At 44.1% G+C, this 22,514-nt stretch overlaps 1 protein-coding gene across 1 annotated transcript in view; it reads right to left on the reverse strand.

Moving 5' to 3' along the window:
• Positions 1–1,005: 1,005 nt before the first annotated feature.
• Positions 1,006–22,514, reverse strand: part of PTGIS (prostaglandin I2 synthase) — a 78,963-nt gene continuing 57,454 nt past the window's right edge. Inside the window, exons 5-10 of the mRNA XM_033153517.1 lie at positions 20,545–20,699; positions 15,624–15,805; positions 11,376–11,544; positions 6,762–6,943; positions 4,082–4,233; positions 1,006–1,176 (exon numbers count right to left, since the gene is read on the reverse strand). Coding sequence (XP_033009408.1) covers positions 1,029–1,176; positions 4,082–4,233; positions 6,762–6,943; positions 11,376–11,544; positions 15,624–15,805; positions 20,545–20,699 — 988 coding nt within the window. The 3' untranslated portion in view covers positions 1,006–1,028. The remainder of the gene's footprint in view (positions 1,177–4,081; positions 4,234–6,761; positions 6,944–11,375; positions 11,545–15,623; positions 15,806–20,544; positions 20,700–22,514) is intronic.

The following is a 22,514-nucleotide window of genomic DNA, read 5'->3' on the forward strand; positions in this document are numbered from 1 at the left end:
ACACTCGGCCTGTTTCGTTTAGGCTAGCTTTGGCAGTTTCTTGGTCTGCTGTCTGGATCACCCTTCTGCAATCTGCAGACACCTGAGTCCTGGAAAAGCCCTAAAGCATACATCACTAATCTAAGAAGTACAGGTCAACCTGACAAATTTGCATCAAACATCTTTTCAGCCACTAGCTCAGTTGGTTATAGAGCATCCTGCTGATAATGCCAAGGTTGCAGGTTCGATCAGCTGCATAGTCCTGCATTGCAGGGCGATGGACCAGATGGGTCCCTCCCAACTCTGCAATTCTATGATTCTTTGTGGATCAAAGTGGGGCTTATTGTCCTCTTGTGCCTGTCGCATGGGAATCACTTCAAAGGGTTCCACATGGCACCTGCAATTTTGCACCAGTTTTTTGGATATACAACATATTGGCCTGCAATGGTGTGGTGAAACTCACCAAGGGCTCCTTTTGCTATCATGCATCCATGGTGATGGTATCAGGGCAGTTACACATGCTCCTACTTTTGACAGTTTGAGCATGGAAATGTTTTGGGGAAACATAATGCTTTGCTTGTAACAGGTACATGCCCTGCGGTTTCCTGATGAAATCCTGTAACTTTTTATACATCAAATGCTGTCAAGGTTGTTGGGTTTTTTAAACGTTCCACTTTTGTTGCAGTATAATGTAAGAATGCGCCCCCAGATGGCATTGTGGCAGCATCACAAAAGAAGAAAGGAGAATGATGTATGGATTGGTCCGGTATAAGCTCACCACTGTTATTGAGTCAATGACATGTTGCAGAAAACACCTGTCTGAAGGGGCGCCAATAGCCATCTGGTTAGCTTTTGCAAATGAACAGCTTGCAGATGCCACAGAGAACAATTTATTATGCCCTCTTTGTAGCTATAACATAAAAATATACCTTAGCAACCCATGCCATGTCAAAATAAATTTCAGCTGAAACCAGTGAGCAGCTGTTTTCTCGCAGAACATGAAGAGATATCCAGAATAGCTTGACGATAAGGGGAAGAAATGTACAATTTTACTGAGCTTTCAGTTTATATCGAATGATGACATCTTTCTCTGGCTGCAACATTCCAAAGCCGTATCTTTCCTTGTCAAAGGCTACGATTGTTGCATTGGGATCTTTCAGCTCCAAATCAAAATAGCTTAAGAGGAGGAAAACACACCTGAAATGAGAAGGGGGGGGGGGGAATCTGGTCAGTAGGGCCAAAGACAGGAATGTGACATGTGGCCCTGGGCCTGATTTCATGCATTCTTACAAAAGCATTTGGTGAGCTATCAGTTAGACCTTGGGCAAGATCAATCTATCCCCCCCCCACCGCTGCCCCCCATGCCAAGAAGCCTGTTGGGTAGGGAGGGAGAGAAAGATGGAAGTAGTGGCCTCCAAGATCTTGGCTCTGTACTTTTTAAATGTAAGATAGGTAGTATGAATATAAACCAGGAGAGCAATACTTTAAATAGAGCATTCCGGCAATTCCGATTTTGTAAGATGCACAGATACAGCATGAAGAAAGTTCTGTTTTATCCGGTAGCTCTTAACTGTAATGGAAACTACAGTTTAACAGTATAGTCTAGAGGAGCTTACTCCTGAATAAGTGTGCATAGGTTGAAGCCATACAAAGTAATCTTGTAGGCATGTCTACTCAGAAATAGCTTCCCCTGTGTTCAATGGGCCTCACTCCCAGATAAGTGTGCATAAAACAGTGTGATAAGCTTGTATGATTTTCTTCTAATGGAATCAAATCTGCTGCCTACAATGGCTTAGCAATGCTACCTAACCTTTCTTTCCGTGGAAAAATAAATGGATGACAACTGACCGCTTGGTATGGTTTGGTTTAGATAAACATGAAAATCCTGTGACCTGCTCATTTTAAATTATTCAAGACAGATGTGGGTGGCATCTGATCACACCTAGGGCTCCTCCATATTAGTTGAGCATTCTTCCTGATTTGCTTGCACCAAAGCTTAAGAGGAAGTTAAATCATATCCAGTCTTCATTGAGCATTCATTCTTATTTGTTTGCAGGACAGTTAATGTGATAATGAGCATTGAACCTGCATTCATCCTGATTTGCCTTCAGGGTGTTCACACATCTTCCTGCTAATGACATGCCCATCCCATACTTTTCAGTGCAATTCCCTGTCACTTTCCAAAGTGGATTTGTGGCACTAGGGCAACTGGGTGGTTTAATCTACTTCAACTGTGTAAACCTGCATCTCCTGGGGTGTGCTTGAATCTCTACCGCAAAATACTGACAGTCTGGAGGCACTGAGATTGTAGCAAATAGAAGGCTCACAAAATAATAATAATAATAATAATAATAATAATAATAATAATAATAATAATAATAATTTATTTATACCCCCGCCCATCTGGCTGGATTTCCCCAGCCACTCTCGGCGGCTTCTAACAAAATATTAAAAATACATTTAAACATCAGTCATTAAAAACTTCCCTAAACAGGGCATCCTTCAGATGTCTTCTAAAAGTCAGATAGTTGTTTATTTCCTTGACATCTAATGGGAGGGTGTTTCACAGGGCGGGCGCCACTACCGAGAAGGCCCTCTGCCTGGTTCCCTGTAACTTCGCTTCTCGCCGTGAAGGAACCGCCAGAAGGCCCTCAGAGCTGAACAATGTGGGTGGAGATGCTCCGTCAGGTATACTGGGCTGAGGCTGTTTAGGGCTTTAAAGGTCAGCACCAACACTTTGAATTGTACTTGGAAACATACTGGGAGCCAATGTGGGTCTTTCTATCAATTTGTGGACATCTAACTTTGCAGGATTGTGACCATGAGCTGAAAGGTGGCACATCACATTTGATCACTGCCTTGAACTCTCTGGAACCTCTAACTTCCTCTGCATCCTCTGCAGATGTGCAGTGCTGGTTGACCAGGCAGCTTCCATTTAAATTTCCCACAATCCCCCTTGAGCAGTGCTACCTTGGAATCAAGGTGAGAAATAGCAGGTGCCTGGCACCAATTTTAGGACCAACATCACTAGACAAACCTTCCAAAGGGGTCTGTCTACCTGTGCAGGGGGAGGAGCTGTACTAAGTATATTCAAGCTGGAGCCAGCCCCACAGGTTACTGAATAATAACTTAAAGCACTGTACACACAACCATTTGTCTAGATAGTTGCCAGTGTCAACCTGCTAACTCAGGAGAAATTTTTTAAAGCATGCTTAAGTATCTGATTGGAAATCCAGGACAGCAAAGGAATGGGAAATCTGTCTTCCGTGCTTGACAGAACTCCAATGGTTTTTCTCTATATTGATGGAACATTTGCGCTGCTGTTTTATTGGGTTTATTTTATAGGCTATTGTACAGCTTTTATTGCAATACGTTGTTAGTTTTTTCCCTGACTTCATGCCATGCTTTATGCTTTTGAAATTCGGTAAGTCACTTGGAGAGTCCTTATGTGTCAAGCAGCTCATAAATTGAATTAATAACAATGTAAGCTGTTCCTCTGAACTATGCATATGGCTGGGAGGTCGGCTAGGAGCAGGCTCTGTCCCCGCCCCCACCCTACATGTGTTGGTTGCGCATCTCCCTGCAATGTGCCTACATGCACAGGGCCCCTTCCATGTGACTGGGAATCCTGTATGGGATAGGAAGCTGCCATATTGGTCCACCTCAATACTGTCTACGCCAGCCTTCGCCAACCTGGAGCCCTCCAAATGTTGTTGTGCTCCAGTCCCCCTCAGCCCCAGCCAGCATAACCAATTGCCAGCAATGGTGGAACTTGTAGTCCAAAGATCCGGGGGGGGGGCACCAGCTTGAGGACCAGGCAAGTCTACACTGACTAACTTTCCAGCATTTCAGACAGGCCAGAGGTATGGAACCTGTGGTTCTTCAGATGTTGATGGACTCTAACTCTCACTGGTCCCCAGCCATCATGGCCAGTCCTGGGCTGCAATGCTACTTACTAGGGAGTAATCCCTATCAACCACTGTGGGACTTACTTCTGAGTAAACGCCATGCTGTCATTTTCTGTTACAAGCCAGCGCTAGCTTCTTACGATCGAAATTATTGCGAGAGGCAGTCATTATATCAACATGACAAATTCACTCACTGTTTGATGCTATTGACTGCAAGGAACTTTCCGATACAGACATTTATTCCTGCTCCCCATGGCATGGAGTAATACTTGAGGCTTTTCTCTCCTTTATAGAAATCTGTTTTTTCTGTGCCATCTGAATTGAGGAATCGGTCATATCTGAATTTCTGGGAGGGGGGGGGGGGAAGAGGTTCAAAGTGAGCAAATGTTTATTTTAGGAAACATAAAAAATGCAGAGCACAAGGATTTTGAGTCATGGGCAGGAATCTGTTTGGAAGATGAGATAGAGATAGAGATAGAGATAGAGATAGAGATAGAGATAGAGATAGAGATAGAGATAGAGATAGAGATGATATATAGATATAGATCTATACATACAATAATAAAAGAATAAAAGTTCCGGTGACAAGGCACATTGTTTACATGGCCATCCTTGGTTTGTAGACTAGAGATAGCCTATGTGGTGTTCTTCAGATGTCATTGGACTACAACTCCCATAATTCCTTGCTGGCTGGTGCTGATGTCCAACAACATCTGGAGAACATCATATTAGTTACCCCTGTTGCACCCTTTTCAGTCACAAGATACAAGAGGAAACTTAGAGTGGCAACACCGGGGAAATCCACAGTTAGCTTTCCTCCACAAACTCTGTTAAAATTAATGGGGGTTTCCTGGGGGCAAATGGAAGTAAATGCATCTTTGATGCATTGATTTCTTCTAGCCAGTTGTCTGCCTGAGGCCCATTCTATGACAAAGGAGGAATAGCATTTAGAATTGGCTGTTGGATGTATTGATGCTCAGTCTAAGTCTCTTTGGCTGTCCTTGGGAGTGGAATGGGGAAAAATGGAACAACATTTCAAAGCCAGAACCTCCTCTACACCCTTCCTCTACACCATTTCCTTCTCTACAAAATCTACATCTGGATTCTTTAGCAGGGGATGGAAATGCCTGGGGAGCTGAAAGATGTTTGCTCTCAAATGATAGATGCCTGGAAGCTTAATGTTGTAAAAGTGGAACATTTAATTGCAATTAAGGTTAACAACTTTACTTTTTTCTAAGCTTACTCAGAGAGTCTCTGCTTGCTCCAAATTAAATCTGTCATGTAAAGCACTGATGAGCATTTTGAGAAATACTTTAAAACATGTTGTTGGGTTTTTTTGTTGGGTTTTTTTTTTTTTGGATCCTGAAATAGAACACAGGAATTTACTTGCTAATTGAGAGGCAGGTGAGCCTCGTACAACCTTACAAACAATAATTTAATGAGACTTGAGTTACAATAATATCAGCATCGTTTCTGCCAGAATGGTCCCTGGGAGGCTGTTCATAAGAGGAAGCAATCCCAGTTTGATTCTTTGTTAACAAAGATAAAATTAACGTGCTGCTGGTGCGAGGGAGGTAGGAAGATAGAGAAGGAGAAATTCATTGATATATTAAAGAAGTGCCTTAGATTGTCACAGCAACAGCCAAAAAGGAATTCCACTCACCAGTTAGCACTCTTTACATCAGTGGTTCTTGAAATTTGCCCCCCCCCACCCCACCCCCCGGACCATTTGAAAATTACTAATAGTCTTGGCAGACCATTAATTATTTTTCTGCCTGTTGCAGCCAGTGTAATTGTAAAATAAGCAATAAAAATACAATTAAAATTGGTATGAATATTTCATTCAGATATGCCATGGACTACTTAAATAAATCTCGTAGACCACTGGTGGTCCAGGAACCACAGTTTGGGAACTCCTGGATTACATCGTTCTATTTTTACATCCAGAGAGTTATTATTTTTACTCCTGGAATTGGTCCCAACAGCCAATTTTTGAGGGACACGTATTACCTGAGCAGGTTCACACGTGACTGTAAAACCAACAGACGCTGCGTGTGTGAATGAGCCACTTCAGATCTAACGTCACCGGTGGAAATTTTGTCATCACCCAACGCCATCTTTCCCTCCAATCAAATCAGTTCACCCATTCAGCAGCCAGTCACCAAAGACAGAATAATCAGGTGTAGGAAAACCACGGGTTGTCCATATGTTTATGTGAACCAGCAGCTCTTTGTGATTTGGATACAAGGAGATCATGGCTTGTTGGCATATCTAATATCCAACTTGAAATGGCGGTGTAGATCCATTAAGATTTCTATCACAAGAGTAATTCCAGGGAGTGCTACCAAGGGTGGAACAGGTGAGCCAGATCGGTGTTGACAGTAACAGCTCAGGCACTTATGGATGGAGGATTTCATCATTGCCAGCCAAGCTGATACAGTGTATGTGACATCCACAAACCATGGGGACTTTTGCCCTCTCTCTGTTGTTCCCCACTATTTCACATGGCAGGCTGAGAGATTAGTGAGACCAGTATGTCCAAATGATGAATTGCAAAAGGACAGTCTGTTTTTCTATGTCTGCCTTGGCACTCCTGTCAAGCAACACATTTCATATAGAATGTGCTTAAGGACATAAGAGGAGCCCTGCTAGATCATATCCAAGACCCATCTTGTCTAACATCCATTTTCCTTATAATGGCCTGCGAGATGTCCTGTGAAGCCAGAGCCAGCAGGATCTTCTTGTGGTCTTAAGGATGCTGCACATGGCACTGTCACAATACTTGACCCATTGGGTTTAAATAAGCTACGCAGTGAAAGGAATCTGTGGAGGAAACTGTCAGGAGGGACATGATTCAAAACAGTGCATCTTTACCTCTGGCTCCTCATAAATTTCAGGGTCCATTTGAGGGCTTACAAATGGAAAGAGGCAAAGCCTATCTCCTTTTCTCAGGCTGTACTCTCTGCCGTCTGCCAGTTTCAGACACATGTCTTGAAGGACCTCTCTGGTGATGAAAGGAGCTGCTGTCAAACGTAGCATTTCATTCAATGCGCTGTCTGTACAAACGGGAGAAGCAAAGGGGGGGGGGGAAATTACTGCATCCAATAAACATGCAAAGGAGCAAAGGTAGGAGCAGCTGCCTTTATCTCTGTGTGCCAAGGAGATGGCTCACTTTTCTAACACTGCAAATTCACTTAAGAAAATTCCACCATGAGATATCCTTTAGGAAATGCAAGATTGCCTACTCTTTCCTGAGAAACTGAACTGGCAGCTAAGGAAAAGCGATAAGGAGTCTAGTCCTGCCCCCCCCCCCGACAGTGAAAAAGGAAGAGCCTTGCAGCTGTAGCTCAATGGTACAGAACATGCTTTGCATGCAGAAAGTATTGGGTTCAATCCTGGGCATTTCCTGGTGGGGCTGGGAGAAAGACCCTCTGTCTGTAATCTGGGATAGCCACTACCAGTCAGTGTATTACTCAGCCACAGCTGGCGTGTCCATTTAGGCGAACTAGGCAATTGCCTAGGGCGCCAAAATGGAGGGGGCGCTGGCCAGGCTTGGGCGGGATGGGCTAGCAGCAGCTTCTCCGCTGTAGCGGAGAAGTGCTGCTTGCCCCCTACACCACCACCACCGGCTCCCGCTAAAGCAGGCTTTGGCGGGGGGTGGGTGGCGGGATGGGCGAGCAGCAGCTCTCTGCTACAGCGGAGAAACTGCTGCTTGCCTCTCCACCCCCCCCACCTCCCGCTAAAGCAGGCTTTGGCGGGGGGCAGCAGAAGGTGGGTCGCCTAGGGCGCAAGAAGCCCTAGCACCGGTCCTGTACTCAGCTAGATGGAGGAAGGGTCTTGACTTAGTATAAAGCAACATCCTCTGTTCCTTAGATTCCTTCTATTACATTTGCCAGCCCGTTAGATACCTTCTATTTGCTATTCCTTACATTTGCCAGAGGTACATCATGGTTACACCAATGTTTCCTGCTGCAAATACATTAAGTGCAAACAGCAGGTGTGTACTATTCCCCTCCTTTTCTTTATAAAGCCACCGCCCCATTCCTTACAGTTTAGAGCATAACAGTACATTTCCACATTTTAATACGTTATACCAAATAACATACATAGCCTAAGTTTTATTGTTTGTTTGAAAGATATTCTGTTTCACGACATTAGATTTCTAGTGTTCTACCTTTAAATCCATCTTGATGGCTGAAAATGGTATGTGTATATATATTTTAAAATAATAATAATTACTATATTGTACTATACTTATCTCACAGCACTACGACCATTCATACCCCGTACCTATATCTCAAAGACTTAAGAACTCCCTCCAATTATTTAAGAACACAGGTTTGTGTTCTTTAACTGTGTGGGAGGCCAGTATGGGGTCACTGCCAGAAAGTAAAGTCTGGAGACATGTGGCTCAGGTTTTAATTCCCTACACAGCCATGAAATGTGCTGGGTGACCTATCCGACATGGATGTTGTGAGGATAAAATGAAAGTGGGGGAAACAATTCATATCTCTTCGAGCTCCCTATGGAACCAGAATTTAAAGGCTGTTTAGAAAAAACTAGTTTATAGTAAGGTCAAAAAGTTCCTGAACTAGACCGCTACAATTTCTAGCTGGGAAAGAATGGAATGACCCTTTATAAATGAATGAATGAATGAATGAATGAGTGAGTGAATGAATATCAAATCCTGTACATAGAAAACTTCATGACAGGGTGAAAGCTAGGCTAGGATTTTTCTCCCCAATAAACTACTTACTTCTCTATGGGCAGATCCGCACCATACATTAAAAGGCTATTCACCACACATTTAAAGCAAGTGGCTCCTCCCCCTCAAAAATACTGGGAATACTGGGAGCTGTAGTTTGTGCATGGAATATGCTTTAAGTGTATAGTGTGGATCTTCTGATTTGCGTAAGGATTTTTTGTTCAAAGGGGGCATTCAGTCATGCAGTCCCCACCAGCAGTCTGAAGCAATGCAGTTTTGGAGCTTTTTCTTTTCTTTTCTTTTTTTGCCACAGGACAATTACTTCCAAGCAGTTGTGCTTAGTACTTAGAGTCTTAGCCTCCTTGAACATTCTTGGTTTGAACAGGTTTATTGCCCATCTTCCCTAGCAGCTGAAAAAAGGTCCTTACACGGCATATGCTGATCTTTAGCAGGAAGAATGGTGTGAAAATGTGTCACTGCCGGGACAAATCAACCCTGTTTTAATAGCAGTTTTGAACAGAGTTAATGAACATTCCTCTTTAAGGAAACATGGTCGGTGACAAGGGCACTATGGTGCAAATGTAGGAGTTGCAGTGCTTGGAACAAGGTGTAGTGACTTAAAATACTCCTTGTGCCTAAGGAGTCATCTAATGAAAGGACATGGTGGTCTAGGGGTACCTTGTTGTCTTTTAGATTTCTCAGTTCTGGTCACAATGTTGGCAACGCTGCACCACTTTTTCTCCACATTTGGAAGGGAAGAGATGACTAAACTAGGGATTTTAAAGTCCACCATCAGTTAGAAATGCTGTGTAAATCGACACCTTAATTATCTCAGTGTTCCTCCAAAAGACAACGAGGAAATTTGGGCATTCTTCCATTGCCCAATGAGATGCGGGGGGGGGGGGGGGTTGAAGGGACTTTGTGATAGCTTGGGAGGCTCTGCAAAATATGACAAAGACTGTTGCCCATTCAAAGGGAGGGCAGCAGGCATGGCTGCCACTCTAATTGGATTGATGACATCATCACGTAGCCAGCCCTGATTGGTTATGTGGCACTGTGATACCATGCTGGCTTTGTGCTCCTTGACTGGCTGGATCAGGCAGCCAACAAGAATGAGGATTTAAAAAATGGTGCCGAAGCAGCTCCACAGAGGGACAGTGAACCAATCTGAAAAGGGACAGATTTGGGAGGGGGAGGTGTAGAATGTGACCTTTGTATGCCAGAAATATTCACCCATGAGCATTAGGCACAACCTTACTTCTCTTGAGAGATACAAATAAATTTGATGTTGAATCGGACGCTTGTGCAATGATTACATAAGTACATGTTGGAGTCCTACATTCGGAAGATGCTAATGAAGAAGTATTTTTCTTCCCTTTACGACTACACACTAAGAATAACCACACATTCACATAAATCTTGCAGGGGAGGCTCAGCAGCAATTTAGATGTGCATTTCAGAGAAATTTAGGGGAGTGAGAGTGAATGAAAGAGGTATTGAGTGCCAGCCAACTTATTGCACTTCAGATATTGATTGAGGCTTCCACAGATATGAGTCTTCCTCGGGGATCCTGCACTTCCCAAGTGAGCCTTAGACCCAGTAATTAATAACACTCCATGGATCACCCTGCATAGGGAGGTTTGATGTCTGACTCTACCCCTGAAGTAGTCTCAGGCTCCTCTAATGAGGAGCTCCACTGACTTGTCATGGACCCCAAGTCCTCTAACCTCTTGGATGAGAAATCATACCAGGAGAATACCAGGGTTCTCAAACCAGGGTTGTGCCCAAGCACTGAAGAGGCCACCACCATGACTTAGGACCTCAGTTGGTTATGTGAGCATTGTTGAAGCAATTTGTGGGTGCCTAGGACCTGTCCAAGGTCCTGTAAAGTTTAATGGTAACACCAGCTTCTGATGGTCTCCCATTCAAAACCAGTCCTTCCAAGTCTTGCTCAGCTCCCTGTAGGTTCCCAGCATGACTGAAACAGGACACATGTAATGGAATACTTGAGCAGGCGCCATCATATGAGAATTATGTACCGTTTCCTGCACAGAAGTGCAGATATTAGGCCGCTTCAGTTGTTCTCTCCTCTGGTGATTACAGTTGTCTGAGGGGGAAGATGCTTTCCTTGCCCCCACCATTATGCCCCCTCATGACCACCACATGTTGAGGCTAAAGGTCTGAAGCAGGGATCCTGCTTTAAGTATGTAGGCATGATGATTGCCTTACTCTTTCTAATGATAGGGCTGGCTCTGCACAGATTCAGAAAGACTGAGTAACTGGGCAGCACATGGAGACAGCTATAACCATGATAGTGGTATTTGGAAACAGTGCAACTCAGACCACAGAAATGTAGGGGACAGTAGAGAATCTGGTGGTCCTGGGTCCATATGTGAAGGGAAATTGGATGTCAAAAAGGCACATGGGATGGATGCAGGGACTCCAGGAGCCAGTGGTACTGCTGTGAGCTAGTGTGGTCTAATGTTTAGGGTATTGGGCTAGGACCTGGGAGACCAGAGTTCAAATCCACTCTTCTCCATGAAACTCACAGGGTGACCTAGACCCAGACACCATTTCTTAGCCTAACCTACCTCACAGGATTGTTGAGGCAAAAAAAAAAAAAAAAAAAAATGGGGATGGGGAGAACCATATATGCTATCTTGCTCTCTGGAGCAAAGGCAGGATATACAGGTAATAATGATTAACATGTTTGTTTTTTTAAAAAAAGTTTCATTGAAAGTATCAAATTGCCTGAGGCTGGCTCCAAATATGAGATTACTAACCAAAAATGGGTGTGCAGTCTAAAATCTCTTGGCTGATTCCATGCATTTGTCCAATTTTTTGTCTTCTACTTCGAAAGATTCCTTCCATTTCACCTTGAACTGCTGCCATGGCTGAAGGGTATTTTAAAAGAAACAGGAGAAGCCAAAAAACTGCAGGCCCTGCATTACTCTAAAAATAAACACAACAACAACAGTGTCAACAACAACAACAACAACAACAACTCATGAATCAATAAAGCATCATACAACAACATATGGAAACCAAACACAAGTTGCTGTAAATATCATTTTCGTTTGTAAAGAACACCAATTGCACCCATAACATGAAAGTAAATTAACAAGAGGACGGTTCTGGAAGGATTGCCCTGAAAGGCTGATAAATACCTTTTAAGCACTTGTGCATTATTAATGGTAGTATTCCCAGACCTAATCGGCTCCTTCAGAAACTCAAAGCATCTGACAATTCTTTTGTCAGGAAGACAACAACAGGAGGAGCCTGGACGAGCCGTGTGAATTTAGGCATATAGTTGAATCAAAGCTGGAAGCAGAACATGAAGGCTTGTACCCATGTCATACTTAGAGCAGACCTGTTGAAATCAATGGGCACCAGTTGCAGGGCAATCTCAACCCCCTCAGTGACTATGCTGGAGAGAGTTTGGATGGAGTGTGTGTGTTGGGGGGGGGATAACTTTGCATCTCAATCTACCGCCCTTACATTACAATGAATAAAAGTTAGGAAGGTTTCATAAATATGCAAATTATGTAAGTTTTCCTCAGGGTTTCGGTGTGCCAGAGCTCACGCACCCGAACCAAGCATGGTTGAATGGTGATAATGGTAACAGAAATTATGACATAAATTCAGCCATAGCAGACAGCATGGTGAATAATAATGTAGTATTTGGTGGAAACCAAAGTGCTGCAGAATAGAAGCAGAACAGATTGTGATGAGTACAGGTTGGAACAGAAATCACTGCCTTCTCACATGCCTTACCAGACATGGAACGCGAGACCTTTTGCGTGCATGGTGTGTGTCCTTTTACTGATCCACAGCACATCCCTTTCTCTCTATACAATTCCTATATCTCACTTCTTGTTCAAAAACAAGGCTTCTAGCAATCTTAACTACAGGAACGAGCTGTAAAAGGATGGTTATACTGCTCTCTAAAGGCTGAACAAAGCAAAAGGAAGTAAAAAAAGGGAAACGTGAGATATTTGCTCCCCCCCCAATTTTTCCTAAACCTCACAGCTTTTGCTCTAATCTTGTGCTTTGTTTAGCTTATGAGGTTGGCTTGTATACATACACATCATTAAGCTTGCTGCAGCCAATGGCCATATGGAGAAAAAGTGCCAGGAAAGTCGAACGCAAAAGGTCCCAGCTACAATTCCAGGCAGTGGCAAATCTACCTGCTCCAGCACCGGGGGTGGCGTACATCTGGGGGCGTGGATTGCACACGTCCCAGGGGGTATGGTGCATATCCTAGGGGGCATGGCGTGCGTCCCAGGGAGCAGGGCGCATGTGGGTGTGGGTGTGCAGCAAGCGGCATGCGTCCTGGGGCAAGCGCGGCAAGCAGAGCACGTCCAGGGGTGCGCGAGTGCCGAGTGTCCCGGGGGGAGGGGGGCCACGATGTCAACCCCCCCCCAGATAGCACCCGGGGCAGGCTGCCCCCCTCACCCCCATGGCCTGTTTACAATATTAAGCCCCCACTGAGAGCCAGTGTGGTGTAGTGGTTAAGAGCGGTAGACTCGTAATCTGGGGAACCGGGTTCGCGTCTCCGCTCCTCCACATGCAGCTGCTGGGTGACCTTGGGCTAGTCACACTTCTTTGAAGTCTCTCAGCCCCACTCACCTCACAGAGTGTTTGTTGTGGGGGAGGAAGGGAAAGGAGAATGTTAGCCGCTTTGAGACTCCTTTGGGTAGTGAAAAGCGGGATATCAAATCCAAACTCTTCTTCTTCCTCTTCCTAAATATGTTGAGCCTGGAGTGAGAGTTTGACCATCAGTGCAACATGGACAGCTGAGAACTCAATCCCTCTTTGGAAGTGCATCTCTTCCATGTAACTGGAATCATGCAAGGGACAGTTTCAGCTCCGCTCGAGTTTTTAGCATCTAGCTTGAACATGCCCCCTCCATCATGTTCTTGTCACTTGACTCCATAGCCCTCCACATGTCTAGGGCTGAATTTCTGTAGCAAGGAGCCTACTGTACACATGCACTGTATAATCTAGAACCCTGGTCTTCCAGGCTTTCAAAATGTGTGGAGAGTTGACACAAGTAGAGAAGGTTGCTTGCCAAAGAAGTTCAGTTCCCGAGCCATGGAAAGTTGCGGACATAAAAGGATGGAGCTGGTGAGCTCATCTCCATTCTCCTCCATGCACAATCATAATCATGTAGCGGGTGAAATTTTGAAGAGGGTTTCAGAGTTCCCTAATTATAGAAACAGGTTGTCTTTGCATAGGAAAGTTTCCTACCTGTCCCTTTGCACCCAGGATGGCAAATCTATTTTAGAATCTGGAAAATACACTCCATGGAAAATCAAGGGTAAATAAAATATCTGATGGACCAGGTTTTGTGTACTTTTCCTCTGCTTTTCTTTTTAAAATTGTGATGATTAAGTGAAATGCAATATAGCACCATCGCTGATAGAAAGTGCATCTACAGTACATTAAACCTAACAGAGAGGAGCACAGGGCATACATAATTCATGCTGTTTTTGGAGATGAGGAGGCAAGTTTATTCCGCACAACTTTTCAAGGAGGGCGACTGCTCTTTTAATTAAAGGGCAGGCATTTAAAGGAGGGGACAAAGTGCACAAGGTTTTTAATCATTCATGTTGCAAGCAAATGCGCTTATTCGTGCTTTTCGGGGTGGTGGTGGAATAAAGTCTCTTCCACCTCCTTGGAGACTGCATTCCAGAAAATTCCTGTCATCTAAGGAAGCTGTAAGGAAGCCGTAGAGTGCAATGTCATTTGGGGCAGATGCACTAATGCGTGTGGAATGTGTGTGTGTGTGTGCAGGGGGGGGGGAGTTTACAGGTGGAAGAAGCAGAAAAGCAAGCTGCATGCAGTGGTTTTCAGAGTGTGCTCAAAAAGGTTCCTCTGGAAACTGATTAGGGGCTCCTGAATACAATGTTCTTCTGCCACTACTGATACTCCCCTAGGAATATAGTAAACCATTTTATACCAAGTCAGGCTTTAGCCCATCAAAGTAACAGAATCATATACAGTGGTACCTCAACTTACGAATTTAATCCGTTCCGAATGCACATTCGTAGGTCGAAAAATTCATAAGTCGAAAAAAACGATTTCCCCATAGGAATGCATTGGAAATGAAAAATTCGGAAAAATTCGTAAGTTGAGTAAACCGGATCTAAAATTCGTAAGTCGAGTAAACCCCATCTAAAACTGCCAACGGATGTCCTTCGGATGTTGAAAAATTCGTAGGCGTGCGGGCACTTTTTTCATTCGTAAGTCGAAAAATTCGTATGTCGAGTAATTCGTAAGTCAAGGTACCACTGTAGTTGGAAGGTACCCTGAGGATCATCTAGTCCAACCCCCTGCAATGCAGGAATATGCAGCTTTTCCATATGGGGCTCAAACCTGCAACCTTGGCGTTATCAGCAAGACGCTCTAAACAGCTGTGCTATCCAGTTGGTCAGTATTTTTTTTAAAAATAATTTTTATTAATTTTCTTTTCTCAAAACAAATATCCACTATCATTGTTAAACATATAAACATACATTTTCCAATTCCCCCCCCCTCCCTGTTAACTTCCCTCAACTACCATTTCTGGTTTATTACATCAAATGACACATTCTGCTGTTTATATACAATATTATGTTATCACATTGTTATACTTCTTGTTCTCGGTCGGTATTACCGGTATTTTAAGTGACCTCCTAAGCCCTAACTGGAGATGCCAGGGATTGAACCTGAGACCATCTGCATGCAAACCTTGTGTTCCAACTAGCAGAATGTCACTGTCAAAACACTAATAGCTCTTTGGCAACAGGTGTTCATAAATTAGTAAATATCAGAGAACCTATATACAAATGCAGCAATCACATTCACGTGCTACATTTACATTAATGATAGGCCTTTAGATTAAAATGTACATGTTCCTAACTTCACCCATTCATGATTTTTATAAAAATTGAGGTTGTATGGAAGTTTGGAAGTGGAGAGTCAGGCCTACAATTTAAACTCCAAAAGAAAAGTGTCGACTGAGGAAGTGGGATGGTGGCATTTCCTACCTGAGTACTCCAGAGCTGCAACAGCATTGCTCTTGTCTGCATATTTTCATCTACTCCAAGGTCCACCAAGTGCTGTTTGTAGCTGTCTAGCCAAACACTTCGATTAGCTCTGCAATCCAGTCTCTTCACAGATAGTAACTTCCAGAGGTGCTTCCTAATGCTGTTGATCTCCTTCTTTTCCGCTGCACATGGAAAAGCCAGGGGCATCAATATGGACGTTGTATTATGGTGATTGCACTAATATAGCTCCCCCCCACAAGAGGTCAGAACAACACATATGGGACCTTCTCATTTTATCCAGACAACAACCCTGTGAGATAGGTATTATCTCAGTTTGCCTTAGTTTAGATGATATTGCATTATAAGCGTTAATTCTAATTTTATTTTTTATTTTTATAAGAATTTATTGACCTTTTTCTTATAACAACATATACCCACACCCACACCTACAATTAAACAAATACAAAACAAATACATTGATAAAACAAATACAAACAGTGTCAAGTTTTCTTGTTGCATCTTTTCTTTAAAAAGAAAATTTCTATTTCCATATCTTGACCATTGACTTCCCCTGCCCTTTCTCCTTCGAGTTCATATCCTTAATCTATTTTATAACCATTTCTCCTGAAATTCAAATTCAATTATATAGTTACACACAATTATATATTCAACATTTAACTAACAATGCATCATCGTAGTAATATCTCATCATAATTCTTCTTCCATTGAAATCTTCACCAATCATTTATATCATATCTATCTCTTCTATCCTTTAAACTGCTGCTAATAACATAGTAACTCAAAATATCTCCTTTCATATTCAAACAAAAAATAAAACAGAAAAATTGTTGACAGTATTCACCCTCCGATTTCAAAATTCCATGACAGGCTACTTCAAATTTTACTTAGTGTTTCACCCCACACCCCCTCTGTCCATTATTCTTCTCCTGGTGGCCTCAACACTGAATTTCCCTGAATTTCCAAGCGTCCACAGATCCAGGCACAGTCCAAAACTCTCCTTGCCACGAGCTCCAGGATGTCCATCTCGTCGTCTCTCAGCTTCTCCGGTTCTTTGTAGCATTCCTTTTCTTCTTGTAAAAACCATAATTCTCTGTCCCTGGCCCCCGAGCTCACACCTCGGGGACTGGATATAACAAATCTTACCGTCGCCTTGGGACTGCCACCCCCAAAAGGCGAGTTTCTTCTCCGAAGTAGCTCACTCATTTCTCTCCATCTTCCCAGACATCCTCTCAGCTCTTTGGCAAGACTTTCTTCCAAAGTGTTAAAAGTTTTAAAAGCCTCCTCTGTGGGCAATTGGTTCTCTTTCAGACCCCCACACAAGACTTTGACTTTCCTGTACAGCAGTTCCACCTTCAAAGCAGTGAGCCTCTGTTCGTCCGTTAGTCCAGAGTTCAGTACCAGTTCAAGGACGAAGCCCAACATACTGGTAGAGGGGGAGGAAGTGAGTATCAAATTTCTACTCCTGCCTCTCTGTTCATCGCCATTTTCCTAAACTGGAGCGCAGATACCGCAACTTTAAATGGAGATATTTTCCACTAATTTACTTCCCAAGAAAAAAGTTTGCCAGTCTCATGTATCAATTTTAAGCACATTGTAGCAGTCCTGTAGCAGCAGTTGCTCAAATTGGTTAGCTTCTTTAACTCGAAGGGAAGAAGGCAGGCTGCCTTTCTCCTTCCCCCCGGATCGTTCCAAAAGCTCGATTTCTGGTCAAATTAATTACTCACAACCACCGGGTTCCTTTGGCTCCATTCTTCAAAGGTAGAACTAAGACGCTCACCGCGGGCTTTGTCGCCGCATTTGCATCCCGGTTGGGGCATATCCCCGTAAGCCCGGCTCCGTTGTCCCTTCACCCCCACTCCCCCTTTACAGGGGGGGCAAGGGAAGGGTTCGGAGCCTCCGTGGGCGCAGCCGGGGAGCCCAGGGTGCGGGACGCTCTTCCCGCACCCCAACCGGAGCCCCGCTTTGCGGTTGCGGGGCTCCTAACCCCCGGGATGGATCGGGCGCCTCGCAGCCGAAGCAGCCCCGACCACCCGCTATGGCGTCGCCAGCCGGAAGTGTTAATTCTAATTTTAATTGTTAGCCATCTTGGGGGTCCTTGTTAGGAATGAAAGGTGGGACACAAATGATTTCATAAATCAGTAGGTATACTGAAAGATTCTCCAATGCCACCAAGTGATATTCATAGCTGAGCAAGAATTTGAATCCAGGAGAACTCTAAGCAGTACCCTGGGAATGCAGAGATAAAGGGAAGCACACTCTGGTCTTTGTCAGTGAGCAGAGGCTGAAACCTTGGCCTCCCAGGAGGTATATAATGGCATGGTAAGGACTAGTTGGGCCCCATCAGCCAGCTAGAGGAGGAGAACTGTTCGGATACTTGCATTCCTCTTCCCTCCCCATTCCCCTTTCCTTTCGAATCATATCTACTAGACTATAAGTCTGTAGACAACGACTACCTTATCTTTTGATATGTGTACAGCACTAAGAGCAGAATCCTAACCCCATGATAAGCACTGTTGGGAGAGAGGGTTTAGGATTAGGTGGTGGTCCCTCTGCTGGGCTATGCCAGTGGTGGAACTCTGCTGCCACTGTTTGAGTAGTAGTCCTAATAGTTTTTCCACTATTCTGCAAGTATCATTCTAATGGGTAACCCATTGGTAGGCAAACTAAGGCCCGGGGGGCCAGATCTGGTCCAATTGCCTTCTAAATCCGGCCCATGGACAGTCCGGGAATCAGCATGCTTTTACATGAGTAGAATGTGTCCTTTTATTTAAAATGCATCCCTGGGTTACTTGTGGGGCCTGCCTGGTGTTTTTACATGAGTAAAATGTGTGCTTTTATTTAAAATACATCTCTGGGCTATTTGTGGGGCATAGGAATTTGTTCATCCCCCCCAAAAAAAAATATAGTCCAGCCCCCCCCCCAAGGTCTCAGGGACAGTGGACTGGGCCCATGCTGAAAAAGTTTGCTGACCCCTGGGGTAACCAGATCTATCTATTCGTTTAAAAACAAGCAAACCACCACTCCCTCAAGGCAAAAGGACCCGAAAGGTTGCACAATAGCACCATCTACTGCTCATAGATGAGGAGGAATTAAAGAACCTTTTAATGAGGGTGAAAGAGGAGAGTGCAAAATATGGTCTGAAGCTCAACATCAAAAAAACTAAGATCATGGCCACTGATCCCATCACCTCCTGGAAAATAGAAGGGGAAGAAATGGAGGCAGTGAGAGATTTTACTTTCTTGGGTTCCATGATCACTGCAGATAGTGACAGCAGTCACAAAATTAAAAGACACCTGCTTCTTGGGAGAAAAGCAATGACAAACCTAGACAGCATCTTAAAAAGCAGAGACATCACCTTGCCGACAAAGGTCTGTATAGTTAAAGCTATGGTTTTCCCAGTAGTAATGTACGGAAGTGAGAGCTGGACCATAAAGAAGGCTGATCGCCGAAGAATTGATGCTTTTGAATTATGGTGCTGGAGGAGACTCTTGAGAGTCCCATGGACTGCAAGAAGATCAAACCTATCCATTCTTAAAGAAATCAGCCCTGAGCGCTCACTGGAAGGACTGATCCTGAAGCTGAGGCTCTAATACTTTGGCCACCTCATGAGAAGAGAAGACTCCCTGGAAAAGACCCTGATGCTGGGAAAGATGGAGAGCACAAGGAGAAGGGGACGACAGAAGACAAGATGGTTGGACGGTGTTCTCGAGGCTACCAACATGAGTCTGACCAAACTACGGGAGGCAGTGAAAGACAGGAATGCTTGGCATGCTCTGGTCCATGGGGTCACGAAGAGTCGGACATGACTGAAAGACTGAACAACAGCAACAAGTGCTCATAATAGCCTCCGTACATTAAGTTACTGTTAACATTGCAATGGTGTAGCTGCTCACCACACATTGCCTGTAGTCTAGTCCTTCTCAGAAGCTACATTTCTGTTAATGTCAGATCACATTTATGCAGCAGTATTATGGGCTCGTTTTTTGCCACTGGGAACATCTGTTTAGTTGAGCAGCAGAAAACGCCACCAAAACTCTGAAGACATGAGAATGAAACTTGAGGAACAGGGGTTAACCTAAAATGCTCCCAAGGTAGAGATGGCTCTGGCAGTGGTGGAAAAGGAGTGTGATGGAAGCTCTTCTGGTTTAGCAAAAGAGCTCAACAGTGATGGGCCACCAGATCTAAACGATGCTGCATACTTGGTGTTCTTTTGGTCCAGAGGGCAAGACAAAATAAATGGGTGGAAATTGCAAGAAAGCAGATTTGGGCTTAACACGAGGAGAAAGCTCCTAACAGCAAGAGCTCCTCAACAGTATAAAAGGCTTCCCTGGAAGGTGGTGGACTTGCCTTCACTAGATGAACTAAGAGGCCCATCAGGCCCATCTGCTTAGGATTCTTTTATTGCAATATTCCTGCACAAAGCAGGGAGGTTGGAGTAGATCACTTTCAAATTACCTTCCGGCTCTGAAATCCTATGGCTATCCAAGATCCGTTAGAGATCTCTGTGCTCGTGTGCATGTGTGCATGCGCACACATAGGTATATGCATTTATGCAAATATGCATAACTTAATTTTAAAATGCAAAAAATAAATTTACATAAATAAAGGTGTGTTGGGGGATAGGGAAGAGCTGACCCTACCATTAGGCAGATTGAGGCAGCCACCTCAAAGAGCAAATGCTGGGGTGGAGCGGCCTCCTACAATTCTCCAGAGTCCCATAAGCTCTCCCCAAGTCTGGTGCCTCAAGCAGCCCCAGTTAGCTCTGCCTACAAAGGCTGAGAGATGAATTCCCAGGTTTGGGGATGGAGTGCTTTGTTTTGGGAGGCCATGCCACACACCACTTCCAATTCACCAAGCACCAGAGTTTGGGGAGTGATTGTTCTTGCCCAGTCACACCAACCTGCACTCAAGATGGAGCGGGCAGCTTTCATCAAAAGACGGTCCAGTTTGTAAAACTCAGTGTATATTTCCAGGGAGAAGGACAGGTCCTTGGCTTGATTCCTGCTATCCTCATAATCTTTGCCTTCATTGCCATACAGTGTCAGGAACCCAGCTCTGGCAAGTGGGGATGGAAACAATAAAAATCCTCTTTAAAATACTTTTATCTTCTTGCAATATAAATATCACAATAAAAAAATTCCTACCAGAAGGATTTTTTAAATTTTGTTTCGACTACAGCAGACCAACACGGCTACCTACCTGTAACTATAAATATCACAGTCACCTTGAACAAATGTATTAATTACAATGACTTTCAGTACCATTTATATGGAAATGATATCATCTCTACCTCTCTATTCAACCCTTTCGTCCTCAGCTCATTATGGGTGCCTTTTGAAAATTCGTATCTATATTAAATATCTATCTGCTTTTCTGCTATTCTTCTTGCTTGTCTCACCCTCAGTATATCCAAAACTGAGTTGTATCTCTTCCATCCCTTTTTTTCTCATAATCGGTCTCCTCATCTATTGACAATATTACCATCTATGGTGTGTACTATGTGTACAATGTGTACAATGACTGTGTACACATTGCTGTTTACTCAGGCTCCAGTTAGTACTGTACACACAACATCAGCCACAATCCTGTTGCTTCTGGAGAAATGCTGCTCTCTGGAGCATCTTCCCTCAAACCAGCTTCCATCTGTTTTGAAAAAAGTGTCCCACAATGTGGAAGCACAAGTGCAAAGTCACCTTGGGTTACAACTCTTGATAACTTTTGTGAAAAAGTGAGGGCCAGCAGTCTTTAGAGCAAGATGGGGAGGGTGTGGCCCTCCAGATTTTATTAGACTCTTACTCCCATTAATCTCAGCCACCATGGCCAATGTTGTGACATCATTCAAAAAAATGGATGGAAGGCCACAAGTTTCCCATCTGTGCTTTAAACTCTCCCCAAAAAGGCTGGATTCTGAACTGAAAATGTTCCACTGTGTGATCCTGGCTAGATACATACCAATATACATGCCAGATCCCCAGTCCACTTGATATTTAAATTGTGTTTTCTTTCTCATAGAAAGTGGTGTTCTACAAGGCCAACTTCTATTTAGGCATTCAGTATGTCATATAGAGGAGGGTGAAAGGCTGTTTTCTGCTGCTCCAGAGGAGCGGACACGGAGCAATGGATTCAAACTACAAGAAAGAAGATTCCACCTAAACATTAGGAAGAACTTCCTGAAAGTGAGAGCTGTTCGGCAGTGGAATTTGCTACCAAGGAGTGTCGTGGAGTCTCCTTCTTTGGAGGTCTTTAAGCAGAGGCTTGACAGCCATCTGTCAGGAATGCTTTGATGGTGTTTCCTGCTTGGCAGGGGGTTGGACTGGATGGCCCTTGTGGTCTCTTCCAACTCTATGATTCTATGATTCTTCTCCACATCCAGCAGGATGGTGGAAGGATAGACAAGGAGATCAAGTGTGCCAATTTCATTCCTAAGGACATACCGTTGCAGATTTCACTTAAGAATTAAGACCAAGCTTCCTTTCTTGGACTGACCCATGTTTCGGGGGCCTTTGAGTAAGATGCTCTCTGTGGGCTCACCTCTTCCTCATTGCTGTCTCCCTGGCCTACCTGCTTGCCCCTCACCCTATGGGCTGGTCCAGCTTGCAGGCTCACCCAGAGGGAGGGGGCAAGGTCCGATGGATGCCGCTGCTCCTTCTCTCCCTTCCTGCTGCTGTTCATTTTCTTTGTGGGGAAATGGCAAACAGGTAGCAAGAGCAAGGAGGAAGAAAAGCAGAGGGTTGGCAATGGGTCCCCTGATGAGTTAGGAGCCCCAGCTGGTACCCAGTGATGCCACTGGGTATCTGATATAGGAACCACCTGATCCCTTATATCCCTGCCAAGTCACTACTGGTTTTGCACATGGTTCAGATGCATGGC

Source organism: Lacerta agilis, chromosome 6, assembly GCF_009819535.1.
Source record: "Lacerta agilis isolate rLacAgi1 chromosome 6, rLacAgi1.pri, whole genome shotgun sequence".
In the NCBI taxonomy this organism is placed as follows: domain Eukaryota; kingdom Metazoa; phylum Chordata; class Lepidosauria; order Squamata; family Lacertidae; genus Lacerta; species Lacerta agilis.